This window comes from Schistocerca serialis, chromosome 2, assembly GCF_023864345.2.
Source record: "Schistocerca serialis cubense isolate TAMUIC-IGC-003099 chromosome 2, iqSchSeri2.2, whole genome shotgun sequence".
Taxonomy (NCBI): Eukaryota; Metazoa; Arthropoda; class Insecta; order Orthoptera; family Acrididae; genus Schistocerca; species Schistocerca serialis.
Genome location: NC_064639.1, coordinates 983,443,120 through 983,467,407, shown reverse-complemented (window position 1 = coordinate 983,467,407; position 24,288 = coordinate 983,443,120). Strand labels below are relative to the sequence as shown.

At 41.2% G+C, this 24,288-nt stretch overlaps 1 protein-coding gene across 1 annotated transcript in view; it reads left to right on the top strand.

Moving 5' to 3' along the window:
- LOC126456574 (voltage-dependent T-type calcium channel subunit alpha-1G) overlaps positions 1 to 24,288 on the top strand; it is a 795,987-nt gene that overhangs the window by 270,028 nt on the left and 501,671 nt on the right. Inside the window, exon 5 of the mRNA XM_050092321.1 lies at positions 11,805 to 12,090. Coding sequence (XP_049948278.1) covers positions 11,805 to 12,090 — 286 coding nt within the window. The remainder of the gene's footprint in view (positions 1 to 11,804; positions 12,091 to 24,288) is intronic.

The following is a 24,288-nucleotide window of genomic DNA, read 5'->3' as shown; positions in this document are numbered from 1 at the left end:
CGGTTTACATAAACAAGGCTTATTTTCTACAACAGAAACCATCTGAAGAAACGTTTAACCAAATGATACGAAATACAACATAATATTTTCATGACTGGATACCTATTCTTTTCTGTTTAACAGCCATAACTACACATGTTGACATTTTCTTATCAAATAGTTTTCATCAAAGACTAGATCAATATGCATACGGAAAATATTGTAACTATTCATCCAATGTAAGCGGTGATGATAAAATATAAAATAATTCTGTTACTATGCATGTAATATTGTGTAAAACACATAGCACTTTGAACACCTTTACACTTACTGTAAAAGTTTCATTTTATTTATAATTTATATTATAGAAGAGTTCATGACTCCAGTAAATAAAAGTTTCATAAATAAATACTTAAATCATTAGCTTTAATGAACGTTGAATATGCCATTACTGGTTTAGAGGGACGAAGCTCATCAATAAATTGAGTGTATTCTTGTTCATACACATAAATGTAGATGCTGTTCATAAATATTTAACTGAATATTCTTCAAAATGTGTTACAAATTTCAAAGGAAGACGTATGACATCTTCGGTTTCCATTAAATGTCACACATGCTGATTGGTGTCAATGACCGAGTTGACATAATTAATGTGCCCTATGGTTACCATATGTTTTAATTTAGCACCATAAAACATGCAGACAAATGACCTAAATTACCTCGCGCCAGACACAGAACCCATTTTAACTATTACAAAAATGTATTTTCACCTCCTACATAATTATTTGCTGAAATAATGAACGAAATATTTTATAACTGGCCTATGATAAACGTCCTCGAACATATACAAGGAGCGTTTCAGGAGTAATAATAAATATTTTAGGATGTGGTAGCGTAGACTAATTCGAATAAAACATTCCATATAACATATGTCCAATTTTTATTGGTTACAAAGGTACGGCTTGTTACAGAGGTACGCCTGGTTTCAGAGATAAGTTTTAAATTCGTGTGTTGCTATAAAAGTTTCTGTTGTGAAGCCTGACTTTCTCCCGGCGTATGCAGTATTCAAATAACTTACGGGAATGCAACCGGGTGACATCGTCGACAGCCGACGATATTTCGACGGGAGTGAGCAGGAAGTAAGCGCTGTGTAAGGGAATTTAAAACCTCGGTTTTCAGAGAAACTCCGGAAGTATAAAACACATACACACATACAAGCAAACGCACATACTGTGAACACTAGCGCCATCATAAACCAAAGATGACAGACGTCAGAAGTTATCGATACAGAAATTAATAATCAACGGGTGAGGTAGCATAAACTCTGTCCCCCTGTCTCTGTTACTTTTTTTTATTCTTGAAAATGGCGAGAGCAGGATTCCACGTAGAATTTAAACAAAATCCACCATCTCTATTTATAATGTTGCTTTCTAATTTAATTTCAACTGCTTCCTTAATAACATTATCCCAATAGCTAGAACTGTATGTCAGAATCTCCGTGTTGTTATATTCCAAGAATACCGGTACCGGGACTCTGTTCTGCAATGGCGGATTTGCTCGGCTCTTGTAAGCGAGTGTGACGCTTATGTTCAGTAGACGGATCCTTCACATTCCTGGTAGTCTGGTCAATATATGATATGCCACAACTGCAAGGAATACCGTGGACACAAACAAAAATCATCCTTCAGGGACCCTAAAATGACCCTGATCATAGATGGTGATAACGAAACACACTCCACGTCATATTTCCGTAAAATACTCCACGCGTAAGGTAAAAAGGCCGTAGACTTCTGTGCTACCATGACTCACCAGATGCACAGTTGACCGGTAGCACAACGCACGTCCGATCTGTCTCTCATTGTAACCACTCCGACGAAAGGTGACTTCGATATGGGCTAACTCAACCGAAAACTTCTGACATCGGTCACCTTTGGCTTGTGATGTCGCTAGTGTCTACAGTGTGTGTGTGTGTGTGTGTGTGTGTGTGTGTGTGTGTGTGTGTGTGTGCGTGTGTGTGTGTGTTATCATTCCTGTGTTTCTCTGAAACCGAGATTTTGAGATTTTAAATTCACTTGCGCAGCGCTTACTTGCTGCAGATAAGCCTAGAAAATTGCGGGGTGTGCTCTTCTCCAAATATCGGCGGTTGTCGACGAAGTCACTCGGCTGCATATTCGTGTGTTATCTGAGCAGACTGCTATCGGTTTGTTTATCAACTGTTATTTTTGGTTTGAATTTCAAGTTGTGAAGTTGTGCTTGAGTTAACATAATCAAATTTTTCAGTTGTGATTGTGACCCGCTGGACAGTTCCACGGTACCTTTTAAGCATGACGCACTTATTTACAAATTATAAATATGCCGATACGCTATTTGTGTACAGGTTTTGTAATGGAAACGCTGCTGCTGCTTGTAGAAACTACGTTGGACTACTTCCTAACCGCACAGTCCCAGATTCGAGAGTCTCTAATCTTTAACTAAAGTGCCTGAGACTGGCGCAGTGCCCAGCAGTCCAATTCATCTGAAAGTCAAATGAACAGAGTGTGGATGAAGTAGAATACACTATTCACATGGCTGAACGCAGTCCTTCCATAAGCATACGCAGAATTCCTGCACGTATTGATGCGCAACATGCATTAATATGACTACATTACGCATGCACGCTCGCCCCTTATCGTTTACAGCGGATTGGATACCTTCAAGAAGGGCACGAAAGTAGAGGATTTGAGTGTTGTTGACTAATTACAAATCGCCGAATAATCGCATTAATACTCTTTACTGATGAAGCCACTATCACTCGTGGAGGTTTCAGTAAGATATCTGACTCACATCCGTGACCCGACAAAAACCTCCACGTCGTCGTGGAGTCGTATTTTAAAGAGCACGTCCCTGGAATTGTGCTGCGTGGTGTGATAATCAGTTGACTCGGAGTGTTGTTAAAATCGTTGAGCAGCCACAAGTTGCGAGTAACTTTTTCTTTATTTTTACATGTTTCACTCGATTAGTGCGAGCATCTTCTGAACTGTTGAAACACAATGTGTTGCACCACCACACAATAAGTCATAGAATCAACTTAGAATGTAAATACTTGCATTATGTAGCCGTAGCCACGCGTAACGAAAGTAGAGGATTCGAGTGTTGTTGACTAATTACAAATCGCCGAATAATCGCATTAATACTCTTTACTGATGAAGCCACTATCACTGCGTATAGCGCCGCTGGAGTGCCTGTATGGCGGAAAGGGCAGCGCATCTGTCAAGCAAGCAGGAGACCTGGGTGCGAATCCTGGCATTGGTACAAACTTTAATTCAGCCTTCATCATTATCATACATAAAGATGAGACCCTATATATGTCAGGAACATCAACTGTGTATGATTGAAACGGAGGAAGTTAGTTGTGTACAGTTAAAGTAATCTCTCCAGTCAGGTACATTCTAAGATTAAACAGCAAGACATGTCATTTCTTGTTGAGTGAGTCAAAGCCCTAGCAATACGCGCTTTAGTTGAAACTACCTCATTAAGCTCAATGTAAAACAATGAAATACAAAAAAAAACCGCTACCATCACTAAACTCAGGGAAATATCCGCCGCTTTCTCGGGCGTTCACAGAGGTATGACTGAAAAACATATCTGGTTATTAAAATAATTTTAAAAAAACGTAGTACAGTTACAAATTAAAATTATAACTGTCGCTTTTCCAGGCGTTGATACACATGTGTCATGTACCGGATGGTTATAATTAAACTTTCCCTACTTAATACGTATTAACACGGAAACTAACAACCGTACGAGGAGTCGTATTTTGAAGAGCACGTCCCTGGAATTGTGCTGTGTGGTGTGATAATCAGTTGACTCGGAGTGTTGTTAAAATCGTTGAGCAGCCACAAGTTGCGAATAACTTTTTCTTTATTTTTACATGTTTCACTCGATCAGTGCGAGCATCTTCTGAACTGTTGAAACACAAATGTCACGAATATGGGGAAGAGAAATACTGCAGAATCAATTCAATTAAAACACTTTTAATGTGCTTCCACGGTACGTCATACCATTACATGCCGGTACCGGACTGCTACGAAAGTGACTCACGATGGCGGCCATCAGTGTCCATAAGAGTTTGTAAGCGCAGTATTGCATTCTGCACAGCAGAACGAAGCATGTACGTAAGCACGCTGGCTACTTCTCTCGATATGCTGCGCTTCAGATCAGACGTGAATGTTCCCCTGGTAAACCCTGTCCTTCAGGTAGCCTCACAATCAGAAATAACAGCGTGTGAGATAAGGTGATCGTGCCGGCCAAGCATTTGGAAACGATCGGCTAATAATTTGATCTTTTGCAAATGTGTTTCGGAGAAGCAGGTGAACTTCAAAATGGCTCTGAGCACTATGGGACTTAACTTCATAGGTCATCAGTCCCCACAAACTTAGAACTACTTAAACCTAACTAACCTAAGGACATCACACACATCCATGCCCTAGGCAGGATTCGAACCAGCGACCGTAGCGGTCACACGGTTCCAAACTGAAGCGCTTAGAACCGCACGGCCACACCGGCCGGCAGGTGAACTTCACGAGCGATTGCGGTGACCCCATCTTGCATTAAAACTGTTGAGTCCAATGCGTCTCTCTCCTGTGGGGCGGGTATGACATGCTGGCGAAGCACATCGCGGTAACGCTGGCCAGTCACACTGCTCGTCTTTGGTCCTTGAGCGCCAGCCTGTCCAGCGTAGCCCTGAAGCCACCCCATACGGTGACGCTTTCACCATACAGGGGAACTTCATGGATAGTGACTGGAAGTGAAAATCCCCACACCGAGCGAGGTGGCGTAGTGGTAGCACACTGGACTCGCATTCGGGAGGACGACGGTTCAATCCCGCGTCCGGCCATCCTGATTTAGGTTTTCCGTGATTTCCCTAAATCGCTCCAGACAAATGCTGGGATGGTTCCTTTGAAAGGGCACGGCCTACTTCCTTCCCCATCCTTCCCTAATCCGATGAGACCGATGACCTCGCTGTTTGGTCTCTTCCCCCAAACAACCATGAAAACCCCACACTTGGCAATTCTGTGTGTTCATCTCAAGCGTTAGAGAAAAATGAGCTTCGTCTGTTCATACGGTGGTCCAGGGCCAGCTCTCGCCAACTTCAGTCCTTGCGAGAAAGTGGAGAGCGAACAACACGTCGCTGTGCATCCTGTGCTGGAAACTGCTGTACGATATGGATCTTGTACGGATACCATTTGCGAACGGTTCGAAGCACCTTCCGTACAGTGAACCATGGGATGTTCAACTGTCGTGACACGCCCACTGCCTGACGATCGGGAATTGTCTGCCGTAGCAACTGCGATTTCATTAACCACCTGTGGTGCAACCGGTCATCGGCCACTTCCGGGAGCGACGCCCAGTTCTGTAGTTGATTCGAACTTCATCATGCTTCGCACGGCAAACGGAGAAAGAGGACCCTCCCGTAATCCTTTTAGCCAGCGTTATTCTCGAGGAGCAGCCGCAGCATTGCTGTTGTTTCGTTAATAGAGCCCCACCTGCCGCTTTTGTCCAAGCTCATGCTGAGACGTCAAGTGCACTGCGAGTGGTCAGGTGTATGAGGCTAGGAATCACGACGACTGACCACGGCACCTGGTGGCCATAATTGGAACTGGACGGTGGCGCTGTGACGCATCCCATACTCTGGACATTAATGCTACCAAGTTTGCTACTCGTACAGTAATTAGTTTCCGTGCTGTAAAGTGTTAGATAGGGAAAGTTTAATTAAAACCATCCGGTATATAACAGTTCACAAATCCATTAAAACTGCCGTATACTAGTGCAAAGGGGGGGGGGGGGGCTCTGAGCACTATGGCGACTTAACTACTGAGGTCATCAGTCCCCTAGAACTTAGAACTACTTAAACCTAACTAACCTAAGGACATCACACACATCCATGCCCGAGGCAGGATTCGAACCTGCGACCGTAGCGGCCACGCGGTTCCAAACTGACGCGCTTATACTAGTGCAGATTAGTTACATAATTCAGACATGGTGAAATGATTCTCCTTGTGTCTACAACTATTAAAGTGCAATATATCGAAAGGAAGGTATCAGCAACATACATATTCATTTATAACGTACATATTTGGTACATATACGTATTTTCGTATACTCATGAAGGAAAGGAATTTCAGATTGCATGGAATTTTCGTATTTAAACCAGACGGCAATTACGAAACCTATTCGTGTAGGCTCTGCTAACGTCAATAAACGTGGTAAAGAGTCGCCGCCTTTACGGGGATGAGCACATTCCTAAAATTCGTAACTGATTATATATACCTTTTAAATAAACATAAAAATGACATTAAAATTGTCCTTCCTTCGGTTGCCGTCTTATGTTCGTCGTATTTGTAAATGCCCAATACAATTATTTACTCGATCATCATGAAACGATATGTCTTGTCGTTTAATCTTAAATGTACCTGACCAGAAGGTTTGTGTTAACTGTATACGGACAACTTACTCCATTGTGCTGTAACACCAGGTTTTGAAAGCTTCTATTCCCTTGTTGTCTAAACCATTTATCGTCCATGTTTCGCTTCCATATATGTCTACACTCAATACAAATACTTTCGGAAAAGACTTCCTGGCGCTTGAATCTATACTCGATGTTAACAAATTTCTCTTCTTCAGAAACGCTTTCCTTGCCATTGCCAGTCTACATTTTATATCCTCTCTACTTCGACCATCATCAGTTATCTTCTTCCCAAATAGGAAAACTCATCTATTTTGTGTCTCATTTCCTAATCTAATTCCCTCAGCATCACCCGACTTAATTCGACTACATTCTATTATCCTCGTTTTGCTTTTGTTGATGTTCATCTTATATCCTCCTTTCAAGACACAATCAAAAATGTGTGTGTGTGTGAAATCTTATGAGACTTAACTGCTAAGGTCATCAGTCTCTAAGCTTACACACTACTTAACCTAAATTATCCTAAGGACAAACACACACACACATCCATGCCCGAGGGAGGACTTGAACCTCTGCCGGGACCAGCCGCACAGTCTATGACTGCAGCGCCTTAGACCGCTCGGCTAAATGTTCAAATGGTTCTGAGCACTGTGGGACTTAACATCTGTGGTCATCAGTCCCCTATAACTTAGAACTGCTTAAACCTAACTAACCTAAGGACATGACACACATCCATGCCCGAGGCAGGATTCGAACCAGCGACCGTAGCGGTCACGCGGTTCCAGACTGAAGCGCCTAGAACCGCACGGTCGCACCGGCCGGCCGCTCGGCTAATCCCGCGCAGCAAGACACTATTCATTCCGTTCAAGTGGTGTAGGTCCTTTGTTGTCTCTGACAGAATTACAAAGTCATCGGTAAACGTCAAATTTTTTATTTCTTCTCCACGGATTTTAGTTCCTACTCCAAACGTTTCTTTTGTTTCCTTTATTGCTTGTTCAGTATACAGATTAAATGACGTCGGGGATAGGCTACAACCCTGATTCACTCCCTCCCCAATCACTGCTTTCCTTCCATGTCCCTCGACTCTTATAACTGCTATCTGCTTTCTGTACAAACCGTAAATAGTCTTCCGCTACCCGTATTTGAGCCATGCCACCTTCAGAATTCGAAAGAGAGTATTCCATTCAATACTGTCAAAAGCTTTCTCTAAGTCGACATATGCTAGAAACATAGGTTTGGCCTTCCTTAATCTATCTTCTGCAATAAGTCGTAGGGTCGGTATTGCCTCGCGTGTTCCATCATTTCTACGGAATCCAAACTGATCTTCATCCAGGTCGGCTTCTAGCAGTTTTTCCATTCGTCTGTAAAGAATTCGTGCTAGTATTTCGTAGTATGTATGTTATCCAGTTCTAATTAAATCTGAGAATTTATCTTACTGTATGTTGGGGTAACACATTGCATTTCCACAGTACTGAAGATGCTCGTGCTGGTCGAGTGAAAAAGGTAAAATTAAGTAAAGATCTACACGCAACTTTTGGCTGCTGTACAACTGTAATAGTGACATCAAGTTACGCAGGAAGAATGCAACATATTGCATATCAACAGCAGTACTGCAAAATTGCTGGTTTGGTCACTAAATAACAAGCCACCAGCTGGTAACCCAATGACTTAATTTTCCGTAGAAGTCTACCACGACAGCTTTGTTTGTTATATATTGCCCTTGTATAACTAACCACCAAGATGTTCACGCCAGTCTGACGATGGGTTCTACCCGAAACGCGTCAAATATAGTCGGTGTTTTATCAGCTGGTGGCTTCACGTTTAGTGATCAAAACAGCCATTGTGTGGTACTCCTATTCAGCTGCTCTTCAGTTTTAATTTACAACGCTCGCTGTTCCCCTGCAGACAAATGCCGGAGTTCGCTGGACGCGTTGTGTTTCTGCACCGCCTTGCGGGGCCCCGTTAGCTCGACTTTCTTGAAAACGGGCTTCCAGCATTATTGGAAGAGATTCCTTTGGCTACAAGGATAGGTATATTCTTTCAGCATGACGGGACCTCTGCACATTCTAGTCGTCAGGTGACACATCACCGAAACCTAATATTCCCTCGAGGATGTGTCGGCAGAAATGTTCACGTTTCTTGACACGGTTTGATATTCTTACCCATGGCAAAGGTTGAAAGGCGTAGTATGAAGAGAAATAAAAACTAAGACACGAAGTGAATAGCGCTGCTCTCATAAGACAACGTCAAGATCTCAGTTTTCAAGAGAAATCGAAAGTTTCTTGACACTGGATGTGGAAGTTATGAAAATCAACTTTGAACTTACATGCTTCTGGTTAAAGCCTTCTGTGAATATTTGTTTGGGTTACTATTTAACGATTGCATAGCAGTAACCAATGAAAATTGTACGTATGTTACATGGAACGTTTTATTCGAAATAGTTTCTAGTATCACCTCCCAAAATATTTACATTCTACGTAATCATTGTTTCTGATTATGAGCTATGAAACTCAGAACCAGTAACGACATTAATAACAGTTATTTACCATGACTGGTTGCTATATTTACAAGTTAGTCCTGTGTTAAAAGTCTATTACCAGCTCAGATATAAGTAATACTGGTGTTTCAGAATACAACTGCAGTACTTATTCAATAGACACAGCAAAAAGTCTAGTATCTCCAAGCTTTTACTGGTAATAACTGCCGTGACAAAGTTGAAGATTGCACCACTAGACGGCATTCGTGTCAGGACATGGGACCATATGTGCTATTTTTTAATTCGACGGACTTGAATAAATTTTAGAGATTCAAAGGCTTTGTACCAGCAGCTAAATAGAAAAACGTCATGTAATTATGGAACACATTTATTATTTCCCAAGCTCAATAAATTCTGATCACTATGTCCTCATACAAACCTATAGAGCACTCTTATTCAGAAAGTGCTATTGGTTTACTGTACCTGGACAGGCTGTAGTCGCGGCTTGAGCCACAATTACGGAATAAATGTGATGTTTTGATTTTGCAACATAACTGTACTGCATCTACATCACTTTCACTTTCATGTACGTGATTGTCCGGACACAGAACTTCAGAAAACCCGAAATGAGTGTGCCTTCCATCACAATTCTCTATTTTTAAAATGATTCGTTGTTGCCTGCAACTGTCGATTTTTATTTCCTTTTCCTATTTTCGCGTTACGCTATTTTCCCTTAACTGGATATATTTTTACAACATCGATACATCGCTTTCGGCTAAATTGGCAGTATTTGCCATTGCGGATATTTTATAGTCAAAGAGTTGACAAATGTATCAGAGTATCTGTAAATGGCCTATGCTGAAACTGTTCAGTAGTACAAAGATAAAAAAGTCAACAGTTTCAGGCAGTCAAAATAATAGTAGCAGCTGTGGACCTCGTGTCAAACAAAATCTCTCTTCATTCCCAGTGGTCTCCAGTAAGAGATGATCTAACTCCACAAAATTGTAATTTTCGTGCTTCCAACTAACTTTTATAGGATGTCGAATGACGATAACATAATGGGAAGGCCTTTGGATGTAATGTTTCATTTTTCAATACGCAATAGCAATTCAGGCACTTGGGCCATTGTCACACGCTTGAAACAGTGCCTTAGTGATTCAGACACGTCTGTCATTATATAAACGTCGAAATATTCTAGAATGGTTTCAGGAAGACCTGGGTGGGATCACCACTTCAGTTGTCAGTGTTCAAGACGTATTCCGCGTTCAGAAGAAGAGAATAATGTGTATTAAATTTGATCCGCACACACTAATCCCCGAACAAAAACAACGATGCGTGCACGGCTGCCGCCACTTTATTGAAATGCAAAGCGCGGACAGTTTTTTTCCGGAACAAATCATCACGGGTAGCCATACGACAAAGTGGAGAAATTCACATGAAAGATCAAGGCGTTGACGACAAATCCGACATTCAAGCCAGTGTTCTGCACGAGCTGTACAACATCCCAAAGGAGGACTTCCCTGACAGTTTCATATCGTAAGAACGTTCTGAGCGTTTTACTAGAGGCGAGGGAGACTATGTGGCATTAATACCGGCATTTTAATGTTCCTAAATTTTTATTAGAATAGCAACGTTTTGTACGGACGGGGTACATTTACGGTGCTATGTCATACCGATCACAGTACGACAGTACAGGAAGAGACAGCGATGCAGATTAATAAATAATAAAAGAAACTGCGTGCAAGTAAACTAAAAATAGAAGAGCCTCATTCTGTGCAAAGAAGTATTGACAGTTAACTCGTGCGGTGGTACACTTGAAAACTGAAGATATTCTCTGTACAGGGTGACTCCGTGGTGATGCTACAATCTTTCAAGGATGATGGAGAGTGGTAAATGTATCAGTTAGAGCTAAGGGACTCTGCTGGTCTGGAAACGAAGTATTGACAATTGTAAGCGCGAATCGTTGTGATACCTCTGACGGTGTAATATGTGCACTGATTTTATTGTTCTTAAGCTTGTAGGGTAGGCAACTTCTAAGGGGTGGTAGTATGGACCAACACAAGGAAAAGATGTATAGTAAATATGGGCACCAAAATGCGTACCTTACGACCTATGATCTCTATTTCATTTCGATACAGTGAAAAACATCTCTTCTACTGAAAGCTCTTTTGGTTTCCACATTTTTCGTAGCGGTAATATGGACCAAAACAAGAAATAAAGTCCAGTCGACATGGGCTCTGAAACGCATACCTTACGAACTACGAGCGCTGTGCTAGTACCTGCGAATATAGCGTACCCTACAGTCTTAGCAACAACAGCAGCTGTAATGTATTGGTTCAAATCGTTCAAATGGTTCAAATGGCTCTGAGCACTATGGGACTTAACATGTGAAGTCATCAGTCCCCTAGAACTTAGAACTACTTAAACCTAAATAACCTAAGAAGATCACACGCATCCATTCCCGAGGCAGGATTCGAACCTGCGACCGTAGCGGTCGCGCGTTTCCAGACTGATGCGCCTAGAACCGCTCGGCCACTCCGGCCAGCTGTAGTGTATTCGACTGTCAGATGTGTCAGAATGAGTTTCGCCTATAAGCATCGACTCAGTCGTTTCCGGACCACGGTCCCTTACCTCAGATTGATACTTTTACACTTCTCCATCACCCCCGAACCCGAAAGTCTGCAACATCATCACGGACTTAGACTGTATTTTTTTGCTGTGTCTATTGTAGCTACTGTGAAATCGTATACTGAAACAAAGCAGGCAGTTGGTAGTTAGCATAACTGACCCCAGAGCTGGCACGTCCCACAGACGTGTAAGGAAGTACGGCCGTGATGTGTAGTAGAGCTGTTAAGGCGAGGCGGGGACGAGTGAGCTGAGCGGCTCGGGCGCGGCTGCCGGCAGGGCTGTGGCGCAGTACTACCACAGCGTGGACCAGGAGCGCGACTACATCTGCTCGACGCCCAAGGACTCGGGCATGCACCTCTGCCGGGACCTGCCGCCGCTCGTGCTCGACAGCGGACTCGTCTGCAACGCGACGGCGCTGCCCAACAGCCCCAACGAGCCCACCAACGCCTCCTGCGTCAACTGGAACCAGTACTACACCGAGTGCCTGCCCTCGCCCTACAACCCCTTCCAGGGCACCATCTCCTTCGACAACATCGGCCTCGCCTGGGTCGCCATCTTCCTCGTAAGTACATAACAACATGGCGGACACTGCCAACCCCGTTTTCTATTGACGCTGTAGATTATTTACTCTGAGGCGACAAAAGTCACGGGATATCTCATAATATAGTGTCAGGCCTTCTTTGCCCGGCGTAGTGTAGAATCTCAACGTGGCATGGACTCAACTAGCCGCTGGAAGTCCCCTGCAGAAATATTGAGCCACGACGCCTCTCTAGCCGTCCGTAATTGCGAAAGTGTGCAGGATTTTGTGTGCGAGCTGACCTCTCGATTACGTCCCATAAATGTTCGATGAGATTCATATCAGACGATCTGGGTGGCATTCTTTCGAATTGTCCGGTATGTTCTTAAACCAATCGCGAACAGGTGTGACCCACTGACATGACATCGTCGTTTGCGCACATGAAATCCATGTAAGTCTGCAAATGATCTCCAGGTTGCCAAACATAACCATTTCCAGTCAATGATCAGTTGGATCATGTAAACACAGCCTAAATTATTATGGAGCCACTATCGTATTGCAGAGTGTCTTCTTGACAACATGGGTCTGCCTTCGTGGGGTCTCTGCCACACTCGAACCCTACCATTAGCTCTTGCCAACTGAAATCGAGATTCATCTGACCAGGTCACGGTTTTCCAGTTGTCTAGGGTCCAACCGACATGAGAACATAGAGGGTTTAAAATGTTCAAATGTGTGTGACATCTTATGGGATTGCCCGCATCTCGTGGTCGTGCGGTAGCGTTCTCGCTTCCCACGCCCGGGTTCCCGGGTTCGATTCCCGGCGGGGTCAGGGATTTTCTCTGCCTCGTAATGGCCGGGTGTTGTGTGATGTCCTTAGGTTAGTTAGGTTTAAGTAGTTCTAAGTTCTATGGGACTGATGAGCTAAGATGTTAAGTCCCATAGTGCTCAGAGCCATTTTTTTCTTATGGGACTTAACTGCTAAGGTCATCAGTCCCTAAGCATACACACTACTTAACCTAAATTATCCTAAGGACAAACACACACACACCCATGCCCGAGGGAGGACTCGAACCTCCGCCGGGACCAGCCGCACAGTCCATGACTGCAGCGCCCTAGACCGCTCGGCTAATCCCGCGTGGCTAGCATGAGAGGGACTGCAGGCGATGTCGTTTTGTTAGCAAAGGCTCTCTTGTCGGTAATCTGCTGACATAGCGCATTAGTGCCAAATTTCGCCACACTGTCCTAACGAATACGTTCGCCGTACGTCCTACAATGATTTATGCTGTTATTTCACGCCGTATTGCTTGTCTATTAGCACCGACAACTCTGTGGAAACGTCGTCGGCCATTCCGTTGTCCGTGGTGAGACAATGCCAGAACTTTGGTATTCTCGGCACACCGCGACAGTGTGAATCTCGGAATACTGAATTCCCTAACGATTTCCGAAATGGAATGTCAGATGCTTCTAGTTTCATCTCTCATTCCGCGTTCAAAGTCTGTTTTTCCCGTCGTGCGGTCATAATCACGTCGGAAACATCTTCACGTAAATGACCTGAGTACAAATGGTAGCTCCGCCAATGCACGTCTTTTTATATGTTGTGTACGCAACACTACCGCCGTCTGTACATATGCATATCGCTATCCCATGACTTTTGTCACCTCAGGTTAGTTTCTCATGTAAGGCATAACAAATCACACATGGTGGGCAAAGTGAAAATGGCCCAGAAAACAATTCATGCACCTCAAGATAGGCAACCCAATATACATCATCCACTCCAGTTTCAGATGCTGTAAGTTTGCCTGCCTATCTTAAGGTTCTAACCTAACCTCAACAATGTTAATAACAACAATGTTTAAACACAAGTAAATGTTTGCCATATCTCACTTGTTCGCTGTGAATGATTTTCAGTACTTTAAAAAACAAAACAGAAGTTCAGCTGATCAACGCCCGTTACAGATTCTTTGTATACTTATCACAACTAGTTGTCGACTATGATGATTCCTGCTTCATGGAACACATTTTTCGATTCACAATGTTTCCGTGTTTAAATCTGAATGAAAAGTCACGGGAATTTAATTTGCTTTGTCATCAATTTTGTCAATATTTCTTACATTCAATCGACACAATATAATATGCTCAAATGGTATGCGCAGTCGAAGAAAAAATTATTCGACTCCCAACTATTCAAACCCACCGAAACCGGACAAAGATCAGTTAAAAAAGCTATACAAAGACACTACTAGACAATGCGATAAAATTATCTTTGTGTATTTATCATTTACAAATTGGTGTTTTGATTTCATTACGATTTAATTCAAAATTAATGCTAGTGATGATTATGAGGAGTAATAACAATTAGTGTCATTTTTTTCAAAAATACATAATATATTTGATATTTTTAGGGCTACAGTATTACATTGAAAATAACTCTTCTACATACATTTTTCCATTTGTACATACATGAACTATACTCATACCGCGGAAAAGATTTGGACCCAAAATGCAAACAATATGTGGATGCAGAAAAGTTCAAGATATTTGTATTTCGGGATAGAAGTATTTAGTCTGATTGTACGAAAAATGACAGAATTTTTGTGGACATGTAGCACAAATGGATGGCGTAAGTTTACTCAAAAACGTCTTCGGGATCGCAAGTATAACTCAAAAATCAAACTGAAATGGCTAGCCGACACCCAGAATCATAGCAGGGAAGTCGCTGTCAAACACTAGCAACCACACGGACCACTAACAGACAGAAGATCGACTCTCATTAAGTTCGCGCCCAAATAACTAACAGCGATAAGTCTGAAACTCAAAGCCGCATGGACACTAGAACGTCAGCAGACGCATGCTGCCAGGATGATGAAGTTTTGACAAGATAAAAACAAGAAGCGTAAAGCTGACTACGGTAGTGGTTGTAAATGTTCTTTAAGGGCTAAATGATTTCATAATAACAGTAGTAACAAGTGTCCTTTGGGAACTGTCCACCGGGATCAAATTGATTTAGAGCTGGAACTGTTAAAGTTGAGCTGTGCTAGTCCTTGCGTTTGTGAGTTGTGGCGCTACAGTAGTGGATGAAAGTATGTAATTCAAGTTTTAGACAGATAAACATTGGAAATGATAGCGTTGAAGTGTTTCAGCAACGACCGCGTGTGTTGTGTATTAGGTTCTTCGGAATTAGGCTAACCTTGGAAGTGACAAATTTAGTCTTTTGGGCCACGGTCAGTTCAAACCTGCTAATGAAAGCGATTTTTTGTGTAAGTTCTGTTCTGTTGAAGAGTACATTGATTTACTCTAAGCAATTAACTCCAGATGACAGTTATTTCGTAATTTCTTCAGTTACTTAGGTCATATTAGAAATTTGTGAGTTAAGCTTAACTTCTTGGCCGCTACAGGTCAGCGATCCGATTTATTCACTGTTATTCAAAATGAAATCAAGTGCAAAGAAGTTTTTCGTTTGCGGTCTTTTGTCATGTATGGCCATTTATTTTTATATGAACACGTTTATCTTGTTTTATTTACTGATATGATCATATATAGGGAGGGAAAATTAAATCTGACTGACAGTTTTTCGGGCGCCTTATAATGGAATTGGACAGTGGAACACTTTTGTTCTTAGCATACAACTCTATACATAAAATAGATAAACTACCAGATATCGAACACTTTTCACACATCATTATTTTATGATTTTCTATTGCAAGAATAAAGTTTTGTCTTTCCTTTTATTCGGTGGCATTGAAATTCATGGTTAATGATGATCTCTGAATTGGTAAAAATGCTTCTGGCAGAACGACTGCTTGATAGTGGCGTAGTTTGGGCAATTATTTATTTTATGCTTCAGCTATTTGATTATTGGAACGTTTTAACAAATCTCAAGATTATGAAACAAGCATTAGTTGTCTACCTTTATGTTAGCTCTCGTCGTTACAAAATTTAGCTTACCCTCTATGTACTGCTACAAGACAAAAACATTTCAAAGTTCCTACACAAATCCTTCTTCAAGTAACAGTAGACCGGATCATTTCATTTCCTAAAGTGTTTAAGAAAATGTTACTGGAATTTATGGCTCTCTTTGGTGAATCTGAACTACACATGAACGAGTAAAGTCTTGTTTGCCACTTCAAAATTTCGTCAGTTAAATCATCACAGTGACTTGTGTACATTGTTAAACTTATTGTGATTATAGCTCAGATTAGGAAATTCACGTCTTGTCTAACTACTGCCACATTATAAGATTGTATTGGAGCACATTTATTGTTCTTTTCAAACACAAGAAGCAGAAAGAAAGCTGATGTTTTTCTAAAAATCTAATAGTAACTAAATAAGATCTTGTCTTATTACGCTTTAAAAATGCTATCCAGCTTTCACTTAGCAAGTTGTAGCATGTTTAGATCGTCCATTTCAACACGACTTTTCAGTGTTTTCCAAATAGTACCAATCCTTTACCATTAAACTTCGTCTTTCATTACCAGACCATGCAACGAACTCCAGTTTGACCTACATGCTTTCATATTTCTTCATCCAAGGCAATGTACCATTAGTAGTTGAATTTTCAAGGCTTCGTATTACTGCAAAGGTTTAAAGCGTTGGTGTTCCCCACGTCTCGTGCTAGAAAACTGTGGTAGAACACCACGAAGACCCCATTCAAAATGTAATAGTACTTTTTCGCTACACAATTTTCTCAATTCTTATATTACAGTAGACAAATAATAAATAGCACTGTAATTAGTACAATTAGTAATACACGTAATGTTTAGTATACAAGGTGACGCTCCGCCGACGTACCCGGGTAATAATAATCTTACTCACCCTACAGAAGTTTCACATAAACTAGACGAGGAAGATTGCAGACACGTCTCAGCAAGATATCGTTAGGACAAAAGAAAGGTAATTTAAGTAGTGCATCGATTGCCACAATTTGCAAATCCAGATAAATTACTGCCAATGATTACAATAAAAAAGAAAACTATAGATGTGCTGTTATATGCGGGCATGGATGTGTGTGATGTCCTTAGGTTAGTTAGGTTTAAGTAGTTCTAAGTTCTAGGGGACTGATAACCACAGTAATTAAGTCCCATAGTGCTCAGAGCCGTTTGAACCATTTTTTTGCTGTTATATGCTGATATGTGATACGGTCTGACCTGCATTCAATATTGTGCAATCTTCTCAAAATTTTCGATCACAGTAACCTAATTTTTGTTCGTTTATAATGATAAAATAATACATTTCTACTTAACGTAAAACTTCCGCATTGATAAGACGTGGTCGATGCATAAAAATTTCCCTTAACGTTTCATCTGCGACTGCGGGAGATATCTACAGAGGTAAGGCGGCGAACTGCAAACATAACTCGAGAGAGCGCCCAATATAGGCAGCGCAAAGGGCACCACGGTCCATCAAATGACGTCGGCTACGAGGTCATCACTGATAATTCAAACATTCTCGACTGAAAGTAATCGATCGTCATTCAATTCAATCGAGAATGTATGCATTACCAGAGATAATCTCGCATCTGATATCATGTGATGGACTGTCGCCCACTCTACACTGCCTATATATTGGGCGCTCCCTCAAGTTATGATTGCAGTTCGCCACTTTACTTCTGAATATCTCCCGCAGTCGGAGATGAAGCGTTAGGAATAATTATAGATGGAATTGTCTTTGAGACATTAACTAAATAATTTTCTCTGTCCTTGCGTAAAAGTGCGCGTTCCCTTTCGCATCGCAACTTTCCTTTGTTATATCTCAAATCATGTCTTCAACATTCCAAAGAGATTAAGCCCATTTAAACTACTCGTAGCTAAGCATCTGGTCTTTGCAATATGCATTATTCTTGCTTTCTGTAAAGTATTTTCTTCATAGATATATTGTTTGTTTTTAAATTAAATAATATGAAGTATTACCTGACAGGGTTTCTTGTGATACAATCGGGACAAGTTATTGATCAGAGATTTTCAATATTTTATCGCTCTCAGTTATGTATACACTTCAATTTTGAGTCTTTTCCCTAGAGAAATAGAGTCTATTTTAGTAATAACGCTAGAGACTAATGCTGAAAATCATATGGGTTGGTGAGATAAAGAATGAGAAGATTTTCCCCTAAATAGGCTGAGAGAGGAACATGAAATACACTAGAAATAAGAGGGGCATGATGATAGAACCTCAGAGAATAACTTCCATGGTACTAGAGTGGGTTGCAGAGGGTAAAAACTGTAGGGCAAACCAGAGATTAGAATATATGCAACAAGTAATTGAACACATAGGAGCCAAGTGCTACTCTTGGATGAATGGGCCTGGAGAGGAATACATGACGGGCTGCATCAAACAAATCAGAGGGCTAATGACTTAAAAAAACATGCGAAATCAAATTTTTGCGATTTCGCTATGAAATAATTAGGTATTTTATTTTATTTTGTTTTCATTTTTTATACATTCACTGAACTTCAGTTCCGCAACGTTCCCTGGCTCACTCATACTCTTGGCCTTCCCTGATTACAAAAAAAGGAACAGACAGCTTCTGGATTGACACCGCCTCTTGTCACAAAAGACAAACAGAAAGGATCTCACCTCATTAAACAAAATAATCCCAAAATAAACTTGTTATATCATTTTTTGGAAATTCAAGCCAGCACGTTTGTAAGTGAGAAATAAAGCAGTTATTGTTAACTATAGTTACGAAATCTACAGTACCACAGCGCTGGTAGCTAAAATCGCTGTTAATGTTGGGCTCTCTATGTAACACAAGCTATCAACGTGTCGAATTATCTGAAATCTTTACAATAGTATACATTTCATTAAAATCTGGTTTATGAGCCTCATTTGCACTCATTCTCAGATTAAAATACCGCCTCAGAACAACAACTACCGTTCTCACTACATACGGCACTGTTCATAGATATATTTTTAATAATAGATCAATACAATTATCCGAAAAATTATTCTTCTCAAAACAAAGCACTATTCACTTTGTACGAGATGCGCTTTCCTCAAAGACCCATTGACGGTTAACTATTCTCCACAACATATTACTCAGAATCCGGATTCTATTTCACTTTTTTGAGCAATATTTTTTTCTAATTCCACTGGAAAAATGTAAGCAGACTTCTGTCATAAATCAGGGCACTCTCTTGTCGTTGGGGTGGGAAATTGTCCCTAAAGGCGGAAGAATTAACGATGATCAACGGCGGGAGGATGCAGAAGGTAATGGAAACCACTGCATTAAAGACACGTAACGTGTATCCACAGGACACGTAGCCTATGATTGAAAAAGTGTCATGATGATCTCTCCATTGGCAAATGATTCCAGAACAGTTTCCCATTCGGTTCTGGTTCAAATGGTTCTGAGCACTATGGGACTGAGGTCATCAAACTTAGAACTACTTAAGCCTAACTAACCTAAGGACATCACACACAACCATGCCCGAGGCAGGATTCGAACCTGCGACCGTAGCGGTCGAGCGGTTCCGGACTGAAGCGCCTAGAACCGCTCGGCCACAGAGGCCGGCGGGAATGGACTCCCAAGGGGAAGGTGACCATGAGAAAAAATTTGAATAGTCAACGAAAGGATAACGTTCTACGAGTCAGGGTGTGGAATGTCAGAAGCTTGAACTTGGTAGGGAAAGTATAAAATCTGAAAAGGGAAATGCAAAGGCTCAGTCTAGATATAGTGGGGGTCAGTGAAGTGAAATGGAAAGCAAACAAGAATTTATGGTCAGATGAGTATAGGGTAATATGTACAGCAGCAGAAAATGGTATAATGGGAGTAGGATTAGTTATGAATAGGAAGGTAGGGTGGTGTGTGTGTTACTGTAAACAGTTCACCGACAGGGATGTTCTTATCAAAATTGATAGCAAACCAATACCGACAACGTTAGTTCAGGTATACATCCGGCATCGCAAGCTGAAGATGACGAGATAGAGAAATTTTATAAGGATACTGAGAGGGTAATACAGTACGCTAGGGGAGATGGGAAATCTAATAGTCATGGGGAACTGGAATGCAGTTGTAGAGGAAGGAGTAGAAAAAAAGGTTACATGAGATAGTGGGCCTGGGACAAGGAATGAGAGAGTAGAGAGACTAATTGAGTTCTGTAATAAATTTCAGCTAGTAATAACGAATACTCTATTCAAGAATCACAAGAGGCGGAGGTGGACTTGGGAAAGGCCGGGTGACACGGGAAGATTTCATTTAGGTTACATCATGAACAGACAGAGATCTAAAATAAGATACTTGATTGTAAGGCGTACCCAGGAGTAGATATAAACTCAGATTACAATTTGGTACAGATGAAGAGTAGGCTCAAGTTTAAAAGATCAGTCAGGGAGAATCATTACGCAAAGAAGTACTAAGCAATAACGAGATACCCTTCAAGTTTCCTAAGGCTATAGATACAACAATAAGGAATAGCTCAGTAGGTATTAGAGTTGAAGAGCAATGGACATCTTTAAAAACGGCAATCACAGAAGTTGCAAAGAAAAGCATAGATACAAAGAACGTAAATGCGAAGACACAATGAGTAACAGAAGGAATACTTCAGTTGATCGATGAAAGAAGGAAGTACAGAAATGTTCACGGAAATTCAGGAATGCAGAAATACAGTCGCTGAGGAGTGAAATGAATAGGAAGCGCAGGGAAGCTAAGACGAAATTATTGAGTGAAAAACGTGAAGAAATCGAAAAAGAAATGCTCGTCGGATACAGGAATGTCAAAACAATCTTCAGTGAAATTAAAAGCAAGGGTGGTAGCATTAATAGTGCAACAGGAATTCCATTGTTAAATGCAGAGGAAAGAGCGGATAGGTGGAAAGAGTACGTTGAAGGCCTCTATGAGTGAGAAGATTTGTCTGATGTGATAGAAGAAAAAGCAGAAGTCTATTTAGAAGAGATAGGGGACCCAGCATTAGAATCAGAATTTTAAAGAGCTTTCGAGGACTTAAGATCAAATAAGGCAGAAGGTATAGATAACATTCCAGTAGAATTTCTATAATCATTGGGGCAAGTAACAACAAAACGGCTATTCATGTTGGTGTGTAGAATGTATGTCTGGCGACATATTATCTGTCTTCTGGAAAAATATCATCTACACAGTTCCGAAGACTACAAGAGCTGACAAGTGCGAGAATTATCGCACAATCAGCTTAACAGCTCATGCATCCAAGTTGCTTACAAGAATAATATACAACAGATGAAAAACAAAATTGAGGATAAGTTAGATGAAGATCAGTTGGGCTTTAGGAAAGTTAAAGGCACCAGAGAGGCAATTCTGAAGTTGCTGTTGATAATGGAAGCATGATCAAAGGATGAGAGGATATCTGTTAAGACATGAAGGAATAACTTCCATGGTACTAGAGAGAGCTTTAGAGGGTAAAAGCTGAAGAGGAAAATGAAGATTGGAAAATACCCAGCAAATAATTGAGGACGTAGGCTGCAAGTGTTAGTCTGAGATGAAGAGGTTGCCACAGGAGAGGAATTCGTGACGGGCCGCATCAACCCAGTCAGAACACTGACAACAGAAAAAAAAGGAAAAAAACGCAAAATCATTGTGCTGGCTCACCAAAAAAAATGGCTCTGAGCACTATGAGACTTAACATCTGTGGTCATCAGTCCCCTAGAACTTAGAACTACTTAAACCTAACTAACCTAAGGACATCACACACATCCATGCCCGAGGCAGGAGTCAAACCTGCGACCGTAGCGGTCACGCGGTTCCAGACTGAAGCGCCTAGAACCGCACAGCCACACTGGCGGGCTGCTGGCTCACCACTTCACAATCATACCAACAGGCGATTTGATCAGCTATTGAACAGTTGAAATATCGCTGACGGCTTTGTTATTCAGGTGACAAGACTAGTCTGCTTCCGAAGTCAGGGAGCTCTCCTGATCCACCACTTCTGTTGACACCGCTTCCCCACAGACAACACAACAATGCTCGCCAACTTCAGTACTGGCGGATTTGCCTCTAGCGAGATTGTTGTTGTGGTCTTCAGTACAGAGAATGGTTTGCTGCAGCTCTCCATGCTACTCTATCCTGTGCAAGCTTCTTCATCTCCCAGTACCTACTGCAACCTACATCCTTCTGGATCTGTATTCATCTCTTGGTCTCCCTCTACGATTTTTACCCTCCTCGCTGCCCTGCAATACTAAATTGATGATCTCTTCATGCCTCAGAACATGTCCTACCAACTGATCCCTTCTTCAAGTCAAGTTGTGCCACAGATTTCTCTTCTCCCCAATTCTAGTCAATACCTCCTCATTAGTTATGTGATCTACCCATCTAATCTTCAGCATTCTTCTGTAGTACCACATTTCGAAAGCTTCTGTTCTCTTCTTGTCCAAAATATTTATCATCCATGTGTCACTTCCATACATGGCTACAATCCATACAAATACTTTTAGAAACAACTTCCTGACACTTAAATCTATACTTAATGTTAACAAATTTCTCTTCTTCAGAAACGCTTTCCTTGCCATTGCCAGTCTACATTTTATATCCTCTCTACTTCGACCATCATCAGTTATCTTGCTCCCAAACAGAAAAACTCATCTACTGCTTTAAGTGTCTCATCTCCTAATCTAACTCCCTCAGCATAACCAGATATGATTCGGCTACATTCCATTATCCTCGTTTTGCTTTTGTTGATATTCATCTTTTATCCTCCTTTCAAGACTCTGTCCAGTCCGTTCAGCTGCTCTTCCGGGTCCTTTGCTGTCTCTGACAGAATTACAATGTCATCGGCGAATCTCAGAGTTTTTATAGTGGTCAATTCCGCTTTATTTATGGTTGACCGGATACTTTTGATCACGTAGTGTAGTTAGGAGCAATAGCCTCGCAAGTTTTATGGTTTTTAGTTGTGGAACGTCCATTGGTTGTATAAGGTTTTTCCTATTTTTCTGCAGGTCGGAAGATGGTATCGTTGATCGAAAGCGATAGTCTAAGGATAAACAACTTTTTTGATCATAGATGGAAATAAATACAATTTATTCTAAGCAACGTCAGATATATACATACGTGCGATGTTGTTACCTTACATGCCGTGATGTTGTACACAGTTTGTCTGTTATCATCATATTGACATCTACCTTGGGTTGTTCTGATCCTGTTGAGAGTAGTTCTTTTCTTCAAGTGTGAGGATAAAGTCCGGTTTTACTCTGACACAGGGAAGATCGTAGGCACATACTGATCAGACCTGTTCATAAATGTTATTAAAATTGTCGGCGAGCAGTTCTCTGTCTTTAAGTACGGAGGAACTCTGCCTTATGGCAATCTGTAGATTTACGTACCTTCGTACATTTGGTGATTTGGAAACATAAGGCTAGTTGGTAGTATAATGCAATCCGGGAAGGAGCACTTTCCCATTGTGTTTGGGTTGGGCAAGCAGCATCGTACCTCATGGAACGGTTTGACAGGTTGAACACGATGAAGATTGCACAAGCAAGGTAGTGAAACACAAACAAAGGCGGAGTGTGTGAGGGTTTAACATCCTACAGACAACGTAAGCCCATACCACGATACGATATTTGGTTGTCCTGCAGATACAGTTAGGCAGTTTGGTGTACTTAAAGATAGGTTTGACTCAAAAGGCATCGTACCTCATTAAACAGAAAATACAAATATAATTCTGTATGAAAAATTACTGTTGTCCTTCCCCCCTTTCCCCTGTTCATACCATAGAACGTTTCATGCCTCTAAATGATATCTTTGTGAGCTCATATGTGTACATTACAGCAAAATGAAAAGTTTCCGACCTGATAAAGAAGGAGATAAGCTCAACATGTAAAAGGAATACAACATAGACATATTTCGCAGATCTCTTTCGATAATTCACTTCATAACGACTTTCTTGACTGATATGATTTCTCGGGTGTTCCTGGCGACTTGAAATAGTTTTTCGGATAGTCAACCTGATAGATGATTACATCTCGATGAAACCATTTTTTGAAATAGTAGCTATGAGATACCGTCTATGAAACACTAGCTCTTCATCCCAGCTTTAAACCCGAAAATTTAAATTATATCGTAACTGATATCGTTTCAGCGACTGATTATTTTTTAAAATTATTGTAATATATTTGTACACCAACCAGCTCATTCTGCCTTGTGTCTATAACTTCATATCAGTTTATGAGGTACACTCAATGCCCTGGAGAATTCATTGTCTAGTTTCCAGTCTTTGTCTGCCCCTACAATTATTCTTTCTACATCTTCACCAAGTTAAAAGTTAGTTATTCCTTAATACCTTA